We start from the raw sequence: 17,464 nt of genomic DNA, 5'->3' as shown, positions 1-17,464 counted from the left end.
GTGAAATGTGATATCGGCTTGCAGGCCACATATACCTTACAAAGCGCTCATGGTTGCTAGTCCTTGATCACCATTGCTTGCCTTCTCTTATCCCCACTTACCTTCGTGCACATGCTGCTGTTGTCATGCCGCATTATCAATCCTGCTCAGCTAGTTTTTTAATCCTAATCATTTCCACCGCAGCCAAGTCAAGGTCTGATCGATCAGAGACTTTTTTCATGGACAGATCTCTATGCGCTAAATCCTAAACGTGGCATTGTATTGAGTTCTGCGTGTGACAGACACTTGGCATCCTTCTAATTGACAAACTTGGCCTTCTCATGCAATCCATATATGATTGACATTTTTTGAACGACGGATCACTCGGCGCCGACAATCCCAGGCGATCCTCTCATCATAGGATAGCATAACACTAACTGGACAGAACGGAAACTCGATTTTGTTCTTCTCTCGCTCCGATAATAATGAAGTCAACGATTGCCTTTAAGCAGCCGCATGTAAAATATTCTTCTTTCCTGTACACCAGCTGTAGACTTCTAGAACCCGTTAGGTGAGGAGTCACCCTCGCTCGGGCACCCTATCAAAGACAGCGACGCTAAAACTGAGAAACGACAAGAAGGCAGATATGGTACTCGGTCTGTCCGTAGCCACGGTTTCGTTCAAACACAGGTAGAAAAATAGGAAAAGTAAGCGCTTCATGGCTTCCATGGCGGGGGGGGAGGCGGGTTCGTCTTGTAGAAAGTCGGAATAGAAGAGAAAATGGTGTTCTTGTCGATGCCCGAGCCAGCGGTGGCAGTGAGCGAGACGAGAGCCGCGACGAGCCCCGCGTTTCCGACCATGGTCGGCTCCGTGTAGTGATAATTAGGCCGCGAGTCCTCGTAGCCGTCTGCTTTGTCCGGGCCGCCGACCATGGCCCCAGTGATGATATTGGGGTCCGGCGAGCGGGTATCGCGCCACTTGGAGCCGCCGGTGCAGCCGTAGTCCCGAGCCGTGGTCGGGATCGACGCGCCGCGGTGGTGCACATGGCGCGGGTACTTAGGCCCGTAGCCGACCACGTAGCTCATGTTCCGCGGGTTCTTCCCCAGAACGTAGTCCACTTGCGAGGCAGCGAAACTTCGAAGATTTCCCAAGCTGAAATAGTTCGGCCCGCAGTTGAACCCGGGCGCCCCGACCAAGTCCAGATAGTCTGCGTACAGGGAGGCCAAGAAGGACGCTTTCACGATGTACTGCAAGTTCTGAGGCCGCCCGTGGTTGAGCTGTATCATCCCCCCTGAGGAATAAAGAAACCCAAATCAAGCGCGTGTCCATCAGAAGCGAGAAGGCGTATTTCCAGAGTTTTTTTGGGCTTACCGGGGGTGAAGTTGAAGGAGTTGAACTGGGGGAAGAAGGAGCAGAGGTTGAGGTTGTTGGCGTTGTGGTAGCTGTTGAGCATGTCCTCGTAGGGGAAGCCCGGGCTGATTAAGATCCTAAGTCTGGTGAGAAGCAGCTCTGCGCCGGGGAGCTTGTTGTCCCAGCTGAACACGTTGAGGTCGCGAATGGGGAGAAAGGCCTTGGCGTTTCTCGGGATGCCGGGGTTGGTGGCGAGGGAGAGGTAGCTGGTGTTGCCGGAGGCGTAGAACATCCACGCCCCCGCCCACATGTACTCGTCGTAGTAGCCCGTCGAGTTGTAGAACATGGCGACTTCTGGGTTAGCCGCGGAATAGCGGTTCCGACGCCCGTTGCTCCTGGCGAACCTGAACAGCGCCGCTCCCGCCTTGACCAGCTTCGCCGAGTAGGCCTCGTCATCCCGGAACACGATCGACGCGGCCGCCAAGGCCGCGGCCATCTCGCCGGCCAGGTCCGGGCCCGACGTGGTCTGAAGCACGGGCCGCTCGTAGTCCATGTCCTCCGGCCGCATCCAGCAGAAGTGATCGTCCGGGGTCGTCGACGCGTTCTTCGCTATGCCCACCTACGGCAATCATTCACTTCCCTAAGACGGAAAAAAAACATAGAGAAAGAGAGAGAGAGAGAGAGAGAGAGTGAGAGAGAGAGAGAGAGAGAGAGAGATAGAGCAAGTGAGTGAGAGAGAGAGTGAGAGATAGAGCGAGTGAGAGAGAGAGAGAGAGAGAGAGAGAGAGAGAGAGAGAGAGAGAGAGAGAGAGAGAGAGAGAGAGAGAGAGAGAGAGAGAGAGAGAGAGAGAGAGAGAGAGAGAGAGAGAGAGAGAGAGAGAGAGAGAGAGAGAGAGAGAGAGAGAGAGAGAGAGAAGGTCCAGAGATAGGTACCTGGCTGTAGATCTTGTCGATGTTGGTGGCGGAGGAGTTGAAGGTCAGGAGAAGGTAGTCGGTTCCCCACTTGATGAGATCCCGGACATGGTCGTACTCGCCGAGATTCTTGAACTTCTGGCTGTACTCGATGGCCGACCAGCTGAGCAGGGTCATGGAGAAGGCCATCGGGAAGTGGAACTTGATGTTATCGCCGGCGTCGTAGTACCCGCCGACGAGCCCTCCCTCCACGTCCGTCAACGTAGACCCATCTTTCAGCCCCGAGTTTCCCCGCCATGACACCTTGTGATTCTTCGGCAGCCTCCCAGCTGGGAAGAAACAAGGCTGAATAACAAGAAGAAGAAGAGGAAAAGGAAGAGGAAGAGACTGACTTACACTTCTGCGCGTCGAAGAAGAGGAGGGCCTTGTGCAGAGCGACAGCGTACTGGTCGGGGGGGGCAACGTAGGGCTTCCCTTTGGGGAGGGACTTGACGATGATGATGGGGAGGGCGATAACGAAGAAGGCGATGACAAGTGCCCAGAGAGCCCATCGGATGACCTTCCGCTTACAGACAACGCAGCCGAGGTCCACGTACTTGTCCTTCTTCTCCCTTCTCTGCGGCTCAAGCAGCCAACTCCTCTGCGTCTCGTCCAACTCTCGCGGGGCCGCGCGCGATCTCTCATCCTCCGCCGCTACCTCAAACGAGCCCCCCCACGGGTTCCCCGAATACATCCTCCCCCGCCTTCTTCTTTCCCTTCGCCCTCCTCTATTTCTAGTCTCTCCCTTTGAAAGACGGATGTTGACGGATGCCGCACGAGCACGTAATATCGAGGAGGCGACGTTGACTTATTGGCATCCACTCTCCATTTACAAAACGATGGCAGACGAGACGTGCCAATCAACAAAGTCATACACGTAGAGTCACGCGGCGTTGACCGGTCGGCCTCGGCCCAAGGAGAAGCCTTTGGTGCCGTCCGGCATGCGCGGGCCCGGCGGCAGCCTGGCCGCGGCGGCGCGAGCCTGGCCGCGGCCGCGGCAGCGCCCGCGCCCGCACCTCGGGCCGGCCTCCCGGTCGCGGTCCGGGGATGGCTCGCGGTGCTGGCTCGTGGGCTCGGCCTCCTCGCGCTTTGAGGAGAGAAGACGGACCCGCAGCCCCGTTCGCCAGTTCTTCTCGTCGTCCAGCTCTGCAACCTGCTCGCCCTTCGTCAGTTATTCAGCGAATTTGCTATGTGACTTAGTCGCTTACCGCTTTATCCGCGTCCTCCACCGTCTCGTACTCCACAAATGCGTGCAGCTGCTGGAATGGAGGAGCAAACGCAATGGGAAAAACTTAGAAGCTGCCATTAGAAGTGGTGTTTGACAGAATGGAATATACGATATTCGTCTTTAACGATATCCATTTATCGTTCCGATATCAGATACCGTCATCTGTCCCTATATAGTGATCCATCTTTGTCGGAGGACCTACAGTACCAATATTAAATGCCGTCATCCGTCCCAGTATAGGCATCCATCTTAGTATGAAGGGGGTAATATTCAGATATTAGATGACGATATTGGATATTGGAGGCTACAGTACCAATATTAGATGCCGTCATCCCTCCCAGTATAGTCTCAGGGGTTTGATATCCAGATATCGGATGATGATAATGGATATTGCATGCTACAGTACCAATATCAGATACAGATATCCGTTCCAGTATAGGCATCCATCTTCGTCTCAGGGGTTTAGTATCCAGATATCGGATCACGATAATGGATATTGTATGCTAGAGTACCAATATCAGATACAGATATCCGTCCTCGTATAGGCATCCATCTTCGTCTCAGGGGTTTAATATCCAGATATCGGATGACGATAATGGATATTGTATGCTAGAGTACCAATATCAGATACAGATATCCGTCCTCCTATAGGCATCCATCTTCGTCTCAGGGGTTTAATATCCAGATATCAGATGACGATATTGGATATTGTATGCTAGAGTACCAATATCAGATACAGATATCCGTCCTCCTATAGGCATCCATCTTCGTCTCAGGGGTTTAATATCCAGATATCAGATGACGATATTGGATATTGTATGCTAGAGTACCAATATCAGATACAGATATCCGTCTCAGTATAGGCATTCATCTTCGTCTCAGGGGTTTAATATCCAGATATTGGATAACGATAATGGATATTGTATGCTACAGTACCAATATCAGGTACAGATATCTGTCCCAGTATAGGCATCCATCTTCGTCTCAGGGGTTTGTTATCCGACATAAGGATAGAAATATTATTCATATAATGTACCATTTTACTTGGAAACATATATATGTGGAATTAAGGAATAGGAGTTATATTATTCTCTATGGGAGTAGAACTGATAGTTAATGGATTTTATTTCGTCTCAGGGAAACGAAATGAAACCCCAAACCGAACGGGACTCAGAACTGGACCTCAGAACGGGAACGGGAGGAAACGGCAAACCCTGTAACGGGTGACTGAATGGAAAAAAGAACCTTGTTGCCGACGGATGTGTCCGATTTTGCATGCCTGGTAGCTGCAGAAGCCGTGCTGGCGGGAGTCTGAGGATAGCATGTCCGTATTGTTTTCACGCTGAAGTAAAAGATTCTTGATTTTCTTAGGGTTTCTTCAAAGGAAAGCTGTGTTATAATCCGCGCACCGTACCTTCCCACGGCGGAAAATATCTTTAGAAGACTCTGATAACAATGATCTTCCGGCAAGTTTTCAGCAACGACGATCCGGGACTATTTCATTGAAGAAAATTTAGTTAGTAATTGACCCGCAGTTTAAAAAATTCGAGGGAGAAAATGGTGGTCAGGAAAGAAGGAAACCTGCAGTTCTTGGATATCCGCAGAGGTGATTGGTTGGAGGCGTTTGACCTTCTTTCCGTTATCGCAGACGACCTGTAAAATTAAATCCGAGGTAACATCGGAAAAAAAGATCAGATAATGGGAATAGCGTTATGACTTGTCCGGATCCAAGAAAAAAGTTCAGTTTATTTGAGCAATTCAGCCAAATAGCAGAGATTACCCAGAAAATAACTCACCAATTTGGAGGAAGTCCGAAGAACAGTTGCCAGTTGGTCGGCGTCGCTGACTAGGGTCTTTATCTTTTTAAATGCAGCAATGACCGATATAGGGACTGTTTCGAGTACAATTGATTAACAGATATTTGAAAAACATATATGATAAATGGACTCAACCTTGACATACGCAAAAGAAGCTCGATGCAAGGAAAAAAGTCGGAACACAAGAAAGCAAAACAATTAGGTCAAACATCGGTTCCATTCATTTGGATATTAGAGAGTATCGTTTGTTTTCCAACGAAAATAATGGGCGCATTCGACTAATTATAACGCTGATCAAATTTCTTTTAGTCTTCGACTGTCATTCTTCAGTGCATAGACCTTACCGTATCCTTCTGGATCTTTGTTGATAAACCTCATCAAGTGCTCGGTGGTGGCCAAATTAGCATCACTGAAATAGTATTCCACCTAACATCGTAACTCAGAGGTCAATTAGGAATTTTCGCACTATTTTACCTATAGTTTTAGAATAAAATATCAAAACATATCACTCGATTTAAAAATCATATTTTCTTGTTGACTTTTCAAGCCAAGGCAATGGACCTTTAAGGATCACAAACGCGGTGATGATTATACTCACTTCCATTCATTTTCCACAATCCACGATATCTAAGTCCCAATAGTTTAATGTTTGATATCGTCCTCATGTTCTGTGAAGAAAAGTATAGCGATGTGATATCTCATAGTCTTTGGTCGACTTATTTCTTTATTTTTTCATAATACAACGCTGCTACAATTGGAGGAAATTCAACGGTAGCAGAGATGTGTCAACAAAGGAACCGCTCTAAGATTCATGATTCGTTTTGTAAAAAGCAAGTAATACAATCATTTAACAAAAAACATATCTTACTACATTGCTGCTACCACTGGATTCCATCCATCGGCTTTTAAACACATAATTCTGAATGTGTTCAGAAAACGATTTGTGCCGATTAACTAATCATGACGTAGACAATAGAATCCAAGAATCCAACACATCGGTTTCAAGTTAAAAATAAAAACGTAAGAACAAGCAACACGGAAATACAGACTTATAAACAAGTTTATCATCTCACTAACGAGTTTGTACTTTTCAATGACTTGGGAAGAGAATATTATCCGAAACATTGGACGAGCTCTCTGAAACGACATTAAACTCATTAATGAGAACATTAAAATGAATCCCATTGGCTCGGGGAATCGAAAGTTTGAGTACCAATTGTTTCTAAGAATCCTAAATTCAAACGAAACTTTGTGAGAGATTATTTCTGGCTGGATAAAATAAGCTTCCCCTTATAAATCCCAACAGTTAGAAAACCAACCAAAAAGGACGCCTCCTACCCATGTATTCGGATTGGAACTCTTTTACGTCAAGACCAATGTTCCTGACTCTTCATAAAGAACTAAAAACCGTTAATCACCAAAAGTTCTTTCCAGTTCCAAGCCGAAGCATTTCATTTACATGAAGCTCTTCTGGTGTTTTCTTTGAACAAATTATGGGCAACAAACAAAATATTAACCTTCTCTACTTCCGTCAGCGAGATTTCATGAATTTTACTGGGACAAGCCTCATGCGATTACGTTTTCTAACCTTTTCACTAAACCATTCCTAAGCAGAGAACAGCCCTTAAACCGAGGTTTAAGTTCAATAACTTTCCTTATAGGTCACAACAAATAAGAATTCAATACCAAACGGGCAACTCATTTTCCCAGTGAATTAGAATTAGCCTAAAGCAAGTCAATTTTCAAGTACCACCAGAATCTATACTGATCTGCGATTCCCAAAAAATCAAAGCGAGGTATGACGGCAGCATAATTCAAAGATGACCGACCTGCTTTGTGATCCTCTGAGTTACATCTTCAGGAAGACCTCCCACCAGCACTGGCGGATCGGAATCGGGAAGGATACTACCCGCGTTGGGCTCTCGGTGGCGCGCCCCATCTCTCCCATAGTACTCGAGATTGACGTGGGGCCGGATGACTGGCCGATGGTAGAAAGCAGCCATCGGAGGGGGATGAAATATGTGCAAAAGGTGGGGTGGCGGTGGAACGAGATGGGTATGCTTCGGAACTGGCGAACGTGGCACAAATTCTGCAGCCTGAGCATTCAATCGACCGGACGATAGATTCCTGGAGAGTGAAGATTCAACGGAAGCCGATCCCCGATTATTCGACAAAGACGGCTCGATCGGCGGTTCTGGTGAGATCTCAGTCGATAATCGCTGTAATTCCGCCATAATCTTTCGAGGAATTTGATGTAATTTCCCCGCTAGGGCTTCGATTGGGGGAGGGGGAGGATCTTGGAACCCCCTCGGGGGGGAGAATAAACGAAGGAATTCTCAAAGACGACGATCACAGTCGAAAAGTATTTATAGTATCTTATGCCCAATGAAACTGTTCTAGATAGGTCGGAGGTCCAGTTATAATCTGAAACGTGTCTTTTTTAGAGCCCTTGGATATGCATCTGACGGTTCATAGAGCCCGGCGGCACTGACGTCCAGAAAGTGGTTTCGGTGGATGATTGGAGAGATAAAGTCATAGAAGTGATCCAAAATGTATTTTTAACTCATTTTCTTCAGTCTCCAAAAGTTGGGAAAAAGTCTGCATGTTCTTAACGGTCCAAGAATGATCGAAATTAAACTCAATAAACCCTAAAGAAGACTGTTATGCAGTCTAAATCAGACTTTGCGATAAATTTTAGGAGAAACTTGAATGAAACTTTTCTCGTGAGAAATGTTTTAAACAAGCTAGAAGCGAATTTGTACTCTTTAGATGCATAGATTTCAACTTAGTTGATAGAAAAGAAAAAAAATAACCTATGTGATGTAGTTTAGTGGCGAGAGAATAACAACGAGGACAACGCTTATTCAAACATTCTAAAGCTGGGGCTATAACTCATTTTTGGAATGATAATCGAGAGTATAGTACCATGGTATCATTACCACCTAAATAATAATGCAGGTCATTAGAAAGCTGGACGTCTCATAAAAAATAATGAGATGAGTTAATGAACCATGGTAATATGATTGATTACAAAAGACACCATAATGGAAAGATAAATCATTTGGTGAATAAAGTTCCTTTTAAGTGAGAACTGTTGAATGTGATGTTTGTTTCATGACAACTATATTGTACACGTGGAGTGGAAATTGATGTTAAATCTGAAGATGAACATGATTTTCTGGATAGTTAAAATCATGCATGATAACTATACCAGTTAAAGAGTTAATCAAGATTTTCTACGTGTTGCATTGTGAGAATCTTCTATCATAGAAAATCCAATTCTATAGGGGATCGGGAAGGAAAAAGGTTAAGCAAGTAAGTGAGACTTATAATATTAAATAAATGTTTATATGAGCATGCTATTATGCTTGATTTTATCATATATATATTTGGTTATGCATACTCATCAATCATCAGTTATGGATAAAATCAATAAATCCTGAATTATTCATGAGGTTATATATTTATGCATTTTTTAGTTTATGAGACTAACCCAAGTCGAATCCATTAAGTCAAGGGGACTTATCCTCACCTTTCTTTGGAGTATATACCAAACACGTGACTCAAATGAATTTGAGCTTAAGTTATGAAAGCAAATGGGAGAGGAGGAAGCCCAAGCCACAACCTGGAGCCCAAGCTAATGCTAATAATCAGGGAGGAGTTAGTGATCTGTTCTAGCATCTGATCGCATGAAACAAAGACAATTATTGCAGCAAAAGACTTAAAATGGAATTGTAATGGATCCTAAAGCTCAATGATCAAATTGCCTTAGTATGGATCAGAGTTGTGATTTATTGGTTCCTAAAAAAAAGAGGTGTTGAGCTGCTCAAGTGTGTTTACTCTAGACATATCAATAAAATTCCATACACATTGAATCTCCTCCGCCATCTTGATGACCCCCATCATTGATCCACAATTTCTGTTATTCCGTTGTAGAGCCGAGGGAAGGGATAAGAAAAATGAGTACCTAAAGAATTCTGTACTATGTCAATTTAGTTTAGGGCCTTTTCCTATTTGTACTTAACTAGAGTATTTACAAAAACCCTTAAACTTTTCATACATCTTCTGGCTTCCAAAATACCTTTTGGTTGACCCTTTAGGCCCATATATATCCCTAGTTTATGAGTGTAGTTGCCCAATAACATTTATTGACATATCTTGTGAATTATCTAATATCAAATTATACATTATTCAAGGATCAGATTAATCCAATCAATAGATTGAGTTTCTACCCTATGGGATGTCAAGTATGCTTTAGAAGGAGTGTAATGACTCTCTCATGGAAACTTTATTTCATCAATTACCATGCACATTTTATCCATGATATGCCTGATGCTCCTAAGACGAATTAGGGTATAGTTAACCATCCAACCCTCAATTGTCATTCCAGTTAGTACTAATAGATTAGAAATCATCAAATAATTCTTCTCTAATATTCCCCTAGCTTTTCCAAGGACTTTATAGCATCATCTTCCTTGAGCTTTCTCCTCTTATACTAAGGGTGAATGATTCCATCTTGACGACCTAATCCTCTCAGTGAAATTTTTTTGTGCAACCGAGCTAAGAAAGTTCGGAATTCCATGGATAGAAACTCATAGATCATAATCAAAGTACAACAGCCAATTCACAATATATCTTTGGTGTCTCATGTTTAGGTACCACTTTACCTTAATGCAAATCAACCTGATTGACAATTTGGTATAATGCTATTTAGGGATTTATATATGAATTTAACAAGCTCTTCCCCTTAAAGAGAACCCACAATTAATCCTTAGTGCCTCCACACTTGCTGATATGGGGTTTTCCATACTCTCATATGAGTGAAACTAGACATTGTTATTCTCTCAAGATAATTTTGTGTAGTTATGGGTCATCACTTGGATGTGAGTATTTAAGATGCTTATTTAAAAACCAGTGATACCCTTCTTATGGTCTGTCATCAGTCAAATAAATTCATATTAGTTGGAGTCCCTCTTGAATCAAATCTAGGGAAATAGAGCCTGTGGTCACCTCTATTTAGCCTTTTTCATCCTATTAGGTCAGTTGATCAAGAGGTTTGTGTGATCATCCATACTTTTGAGTTTGATCTTCTCAACTCTTTTTCTTGATATAAATAATTCAAAATTCCTCTCCTTGCCCCACTAAGCTTATCAGCACCACCAATTATGTCCAAAATTCCTCTCCTTGCTTAGTCTTGGGTCCTAGACTTGATTGAGCCTATTGATCAGTCCATGCATGCACGTGTCTGTCCTTCTCCACAGCAAAAAATATGCCATCTGGTCACCCAGAGTTCTGGCAAAGGTATTCTTCTTTGCTTTTAATTCCTTTTTTGCTCTAGAAAAATCTCAAAAATATTTTAAAAAATAAACTAAATATTATAAACCCATTTTTATACTTTAATTATAATTTAATATTTTTTATTTTCAATTATCTTTGATTCCTAAAAATATAATTCATAAAAATTATTTTTTCACTAAAAAATCAATTATTCATTACCTGATCTCTATGGATTCGACATTTACTCATTTTCTCCTTTGATAAGGAATTACTATAAAATTTTTTGCATATATCAGTGTCCCCAATCAAATTTTTTATCTCTGATTTCTGTTTATCAAATACCAATAGCACAATTTTTGGTTGAGTATGTTTGAGTCCTGAGTTTTTCCACATGTAATTAGAATAAATTGACCACCAAAAAAAAGTTAAGTTATTATAATTTATTGCTAAATTTTTCATTCCTTGGAATTTTTATCTTTTCTTAAGTAACATAAAACTCTATGTTTTGAAAATAGTAATTCATTTTGTATGAGACTGGAACTATCTCCTATCTTGATATCATTTTGAACTTTTTTACCATTGATCATATTTTTAACTTTATGGGAGCTTATAACCGTCAAGAAATCATGAATAATATAATTCAATAAATATACATCTCTGGATCAAATTCGAATATTATTTATTTGAGTAGTATATTAAATGAAAATCTCATCAGAATTTGGTAGACAGTCTATCTTTTAGGAAATAGTTATCATAGGTATCTGTTTTCAGTTCACTATTTGTTTATCTAATTAAACACTTACTAGTGTCACATTAATGAGTAGAGTGTTTTAAAGTATTAATATGAAAACAAGAAGAAATATCATGATGAATTATGTATGTTTATATAATAATGTTTTGAATCCAACTGATTTATTGCCTTGTTATTTTGGTGTATTTAATTCACTAGATTCTAATTACAAATATTAAAAACTTTATTGATTTTCTATTATTTATTGTGATAGATAAGAATGTTTAAACTGGATGAGGTTTTTGGATCACAATTTTTAAATAAATTGGAGAGCCTTGATATCCTAGACCTCAATAGCCAATGGAGAGCATTTAAAATAGAGGAGTACTAACATGATAAGGTGAAAATAATTACACAGTTTTATGATTTTATGTATCTAAATAATAAAATAAATCTTTTATTAAAATATTTTTTTTACTATTGCATAATAATAGTTGAATATCATTATCTTCACAATATGGATGTTTTAACTGAACATGCTTGACTCCATAGAATTCAACCATTTTTATCACTTGTATGTATTTTTAGGGGTTGGAGAACTTTATTGAAGCTTAACGCCAATCCATTTGGCTATTATGGAGAAAAGGATTAAATTTAGATTTGGGCTTCAGAGAACTGATTAGACGGGTGTGGTGAATATTAAGGATTAGTGCATTTTAATAAAATGCCTAAGTGTTTTTGAATTTTCATAGTGGATTATGCAAAGTCAACCCTTGGTCAATGAGTTTACTTTAGTTCAGTCATGTTTATGCATACCAGGAATTATGCAAATGAAAGTAACTTTATTTTTGTGGTTCAAACTATGTAATACATGCATTGAATGACTACCTTATTGTGTATAATGGCATGTGCTGTTTGACTAATTGGTTCATTGGGAAAATCATTAAGTTAAACCTCAAGATTTTTATGAATTGTAGATAATCATACCTATGTCATGGACTGGGCATGGGGGTCCTCCCAGGCTGTTTGATGGCTGCCGCGGTCTCCCTTGGCTGCTAACCACAGTCACATCAAAGGCGGAGGACGATTAGGGTTGCATATGACTTATCTGTCCCTTGCTGTTGGATCTGATGCAATCTTGGAGTCACAGCTGTGATTAAATCACATTCGTGAACCACTTTAAGTTTGGTTTACCCCCAACCACATCAGCAACCATGTTAGCACCTCCGCTAGCCCATTTCTTGCTTCTGATTCATTGATCACGTGGCCCTGCCATCAGTGTCACTCGATTAGACAATCAAAAACCTTAAAATAAAAGAAATAAATAAAATGAACAATATTATGTTGTTTTTAGATCTCACTGTCCGAGCCTCTTGAAGATCAGATGACTGAGATTATATTTACAACTTACAAAAATGGCAGTTGGGACGTGGGCTTCTGGCCATGTTGGCTTGAAGCCTGGTCATTCTTGTTTCTTATTTTCTAATGTTCGTGGTCCGTTGGGCACGATCCATCTTCTCTATTGTGGGCTCAAGCCGTGCAAGCTGAAACAAAGGATGAATATAGTTAATCCCAGGTCGGAGAGTTGAAAATAAAATTCCCCTATATAAATTCTGCATCCCCTTGAATGATGAATAAAAACTCACTTCTCTGGTATGCATTAGCCTGCCTAGTGCCTCCAATGCTTGCTTAAGTGGCATGTATGGCTCACCTAGTTAGGCTCTTGTGTGTCCTGTGGTGGTGCTACTTGTGTACCAGTGTTCGCCAGTTGTGGGTGGCTCAAGCGCTTTGTGCTCGCTTGCCTGTAGGTGATTTGAACATTGCCTTAATGGTTTCGTTGCTGCTATTAACCAGTTTTTTCCCTCTTATTATTTCTCTCTCTTTTATTATTTATTTCTTTAAATCTTACTTTAGCAAAAAATTAACATGTTTTAAATGTATTTCCAATGATTATTAATGAGCTTCCAAATTTATAAAATAAATGTTTAAAAGTGTACTTTTAATCAAATGGTCTGCCTAATTCATATCAAAAGTAAGATAGAATGAGCAAAATGATACAAAAAGACATTAACATAAGTAGAATTTCATGCCTATTTTTGGGTCTGTCATTCTCGCACCACCATTGCCATTATGTCATGTTGATCACATGAAGAACAAAGATAAGCAAATGGGAGAAGGGAGAAGAAAGGGAAAATTCTGGCATGGGTAAATTGCATTCATGTCTTCTCCTATTTATACTAAGAGGAAATTTTGGATAAAAGTCCAAGACTGTAAGCATATCTTCTAACTTTCCAAGGACCATTTCTTTGTAACCCCCTAGGTCAATTGATCAGTCTAGTCAACAACTCCAATATCCCAATAACCTCCATTGCCCTTCCAAATTAATTAAATATATCATCACGCATATAAGTTAATCATGGCAAAATTAATAAATTTATAGGTCAAGTTTCTAGTGGGTTGCCAGGCCAAACCTTATGCTCTAGAAGATACAAAGAAGTGTATTGAATCACTCATAAACCTATCTATCATCGGTTATAGTGTTCATATAATCCATCATCCTCTTGATGTTACTAGGATGACTTAGGGTATAGTTAACTATTTAACCTAAATTGGTCATTAGGTTTAATAATGTATTTAGAAAGCATCATAGAACTCTTATCCAATATTCTACAACATTGGCAAAGGGCTTTATCACATCATCTTCCTTGAGCTGTCTCCCCTTACACCGTGGGTAGATGATACAGTATTGACCACCCAATGATCTTCATGAACTACTTGCTAAAACTAAACTAAGACTATTTAGAATGTCATGGTTTGGAAGTCATAGGTCATAGTGAATGTACAACCATCCCTCCTCGAGACATCTTTGGTATCTCAAGTCTAATGATAACTTAACCATGATGTCAACCAACTAAACCAAAAGTTTGGTATAATACTATCCATGCTTTCTAACATAACAATTGAATGCTATCTTTCCACTAAACAATAACAGCAATCTATGCTTAGTCTCTTCACACTAATGGTTGTGGGATGGACCATACTTGTTATATCACTATTACTTAATAGTCATATTCTATTCTAATACTTTCATGACCTTCGAGAGTATAAGTTGAATATGAATATTTTGAACACATGCTTATGTTGGGTTCTAGTGGCCTTGACATGGATAAAGAACTCATAACAATCCGCAGTAGAAGACCTAAGCGAAATCACACGGTATCGATAAAACCATTGAATGAGGTACCTCGGCGCGGATCGCTTCCGTGATTTCATGGATCCCAGAGTGAGATGAGTCGAGCTGCACAAGTGTGCTGCCTCTAGAAATATCCACCCAATCCTCGTCATGTCGGATCTCCTCATTGACAAGCCCCATTCAATCTTCACCGCCGTCTTTACGCCGTCTCGATTGCATTTGGAGTGGAGAGAAGGTGTGGGGGGCAGGAGAAGAAGGGAAAGGCCTCTGAACAATTTTTTCTTGGGTGTATTTCGTTCAGGGCCTTCCCCTATTTATACTAGGTGGGTATTTTTCATAAAAATTCCCAAAACTTAAGTGTATCTTCCGACGTCTAAAAGACCATTTGCGTGTGGCCCTCTAGGTCCATGTGTCAGTCTAGTTAGTGACTCTAGTGGCCGAATAGCCTTTATTGGCCTTTAAAATTAATTAAATATATCATCATATAGATTAATTAATGTCGGATCACTTTAACCCAATAGATACGTCGAGTCTCCAACACGTGAGGTGCCAAGCTACACCTCGTGCTCTAAAAGATATAAAGGAGTGTGTATCGACTCACTCTTGGAACTTGTTCATCATCAGTTACTGTGTACGTATAATCCTTCATCCACTTGACTCTCCTTGGACGTCTTAGGGTATGGTCAACTGTCAAACCCTAATCGGTCATTGGAGTTAGTACTAATGCATTCAAAAATCACTAGAGAACTCTTCTCCTGACATATCACTGCCTTGGCCAAGGACTTCAATGCATCATCTTCCTTGAGTTATCACCTCTTATTACGAGGGTGGAGAATCCCATCTTGACCACTCAATCGTCTTTGTGAACTTCTTGGTGTACCCGAACTAAGATTATTTAGAATCCCATAATTAGGGACACATAGGTCATGGTCAAAGTACAACTGTCTGTCCACAAGATGTCTTTGGTGTCTTAGGTCTAAGGATCACTTACACAACCATGACGTGAATCAACCTGATTGACAGTTTGGTATAATACCATTCAAGGATTCCTATGGATCAATTCAGTGAACTCTTTTGATTAAAGAGAACCCACTATCTATCCCTAACGTCTCCACACTAATGGCTATGGGACCGTCCATACTCATCATATGAGTGAGGCTATATCGTGCTATTCTATACGGATACTTTGATGTCCTTGTTGCATATCGCAATGAATATTAATATTTAGAACACATGCTTAAAGACTAGTAATCTCCGCATTAGGATCTCATCATAATTCACTTAGTCCGATCATGTATTCATGGACTTCTTTATAAGCATCACACGTGCACTATAATGAATATATTCTACTAATTAATATGGAACGAGATGTGGAATTTGTGATTGACTTGCTGGCCACATATTTCCATCAGCTTAAAGACTAGGGATCTCTGTATTATGATCTAATCATAATTCTCTAAGTTGGATAATGTGTTTATGGACTTCATTATAAGCATCAAACATTCTCTGTATTATGATCTCTCCATTATAAGCATCAGCTTAAAGACTAGGGATATCTGTATTATGATCTTACCATACTTTGTATTAAAGAAAAATAAATAAAATATGGAATGTTTAAATGGCTAGTTGTGCACATGTTTCCATCACGTACACATTTGTTTGACCTTTAAAATTGTATTTATGGCGATTACAACTCCCAGATTTTATTATGTTTACACATCCTACTTTCTTGGTCATGGAAATTAAATTAATTAGGATTTAATTGATCTTTTTTTTCATTGACCACATGCCCATGCATTTAATAAGAAACTGAATGTCAGCCCACGATTGACTATAATGGCATAGCGGTTAACATTCCCATACTAAAATCTTTTTGCAATGATTAGAAGGCCAATCACTGGTCACCAACATGAATTGGCAGTAATTTAAAGCAATTGAATTGAGACATAAGTCAAGAGGAAATAAACTAGGAAAGATCCATAAAGCCAACTAATTCTATAAAAAATCTATTTCATAAAAATCCTAAAGAATATATTCCCACTTTAAACCTTGTAATGTCAAAAAGCATTAAATAACATACGATGGCTTAGAGAATTATCTTTTTTACATATATGATGTTAGAAAATTCTGTATAAATATTCAAAAATCTAGAAAATGACAATTCCATTATAAAAAATATATTTAATCACTTTATGCAGACAAGATACTTGAATAATACTTTTAATTCAAACAAACATAAAAATTAATTAATTAGTTTAATAATTAGTGTGTTATCAATAATTATCCTTTGATCCAGACACACATATATTCACCATCCTTGTAACATCTTTAAATCTATTCATTTATGATGTAACATGAATGCCGGGAGCAGACGAAACGTGTTACATCACTGAGTAATGGACCCAAAACATGATACGATACGATGTAATGACGCGTATGTTTAAAGAATTAACGAGAAGTATGTTGGAAGTCAGATGATACGAGACGTAATCAATTGATGACACATGACAGGTTTTGACACGATCAAGTTCCCAAATGACCCACGTGATCGGCTCGAGGGGTCGACGTAATGGGGGACGATCCTCGTCCAAGGATGTCCACACCGTCGACGTGAACGAGCAGATCCAATGCCAACAAGAAGATGTACTTAACACAAGAATGGTGGCTAATCCTATAAAGCATTTTGAACTCTCTCGGGAAACGAGCAATAAGAGGTTGTCACTGAAGGAACTAATTAACAATGTAACAAGGGGGGAAAGAATATGATATCTTGGCGGGCGTGTATCCTGGCACTGAAGAGAGTGTTCTGCTATGATGTAACACGACGTGCTCAAGTCGTCGCGTTGCACCATTGGAGTAACTACGACAGGCGGAATGTTAAGTAAATTTAAAGGGGAAAATTGAATGAGGAAAATGCAGCAGCCACTGACACAGAATGA

At 40.6% G+C, this 17,464-nt stretch overlaps 2 protein-coding genes across 3 annotated transcripts; both read right to left on the bottom strand.

The window, feature by feature from the left end:
• Window positions 1-602: 602 nt before the first annotated feature.
• LOC144705574 (endoglucanase 12-like) lies at window positions 603-3,012 on the bottom strand. Its single transcript, XM_078578336.1, has 4 exons — window positions 2,638-3,012; window positions 2,263-2,570; window positions 1,351-1,948; window positions 603-1,270 (listed from the first exon to the last, which is right to left on the bottom strand). The coding sequence occupies exons 1-4, from the start codon at window positions 2,972-2,974 to the stop codon at window positions 696-698; spliced, it is 1,818 nt and encodes a 605-aa protein (XP_078434462.1). The 5' UTR covers window positions 2,975-3,012; the 3' UTR covers window positions 603-695.
• A 57-nt stretch (window positions 3,013-3,069) lies between these two features.
• On the bottom strand, window positions 3,070-7,669 carry LOC144705575 (la-related protein 6B-like). Of its 2 annotated transcripts, none has more exons than XM_078578337.1 (8): window positions 7,155-7,669; window positions 5,670-5,751; window positions 5,305-5,399; window positions 5,090-5,161; window positions 4,923-5,002; window positions 4,754-4,850; window positions 3,489-3,539; window positions 3,070-3,433 (listed from the first exon to the last, which is right to left on the bottom strand). In XM_078578337.1, exons 1-8 carry the CDS (start codon window positions 7,557-7,559, stop codon window positions 3,164-3,166), a joined length of 1,152 nt encoding a protein of 383 aa, XP_078434463.1. In that variant the 5' UTR covers window positions 7,560-7,669; the 3' UTR covers window positions 3,070-3,163. The 2 variants fall into 2 exon arrangements, with proteins under 2 accessions (XP_078434463.1, XP_078434464.1); XM_078578338.1 differs by having other exon boundaries at window positions 3,489-3,536; window positions 7,155-7,668.
• Between the last annotated feature and the right edge of the window lie 9,795 nt (window positions 7,670-17,464).

This window comes from Wolffia australiana, chromosome 7, assembly GCF_029677425.1.
Source record: "Wolffia australiana isolate 7733 chromosome 7, ASM2967742v1".
NCBI classification, from domain to species: domain Eukaryota; kingdom Viridiplantae; phylum Streptophyta; class Magnoliopsida; order Alismatales; family Araceae; genus Wolffia; species Wolffia australiana.
Note: the sequence above shows the minus strand (reverse complement) of the source record. Positions and strands in the feature narration are given on the sequence as shown.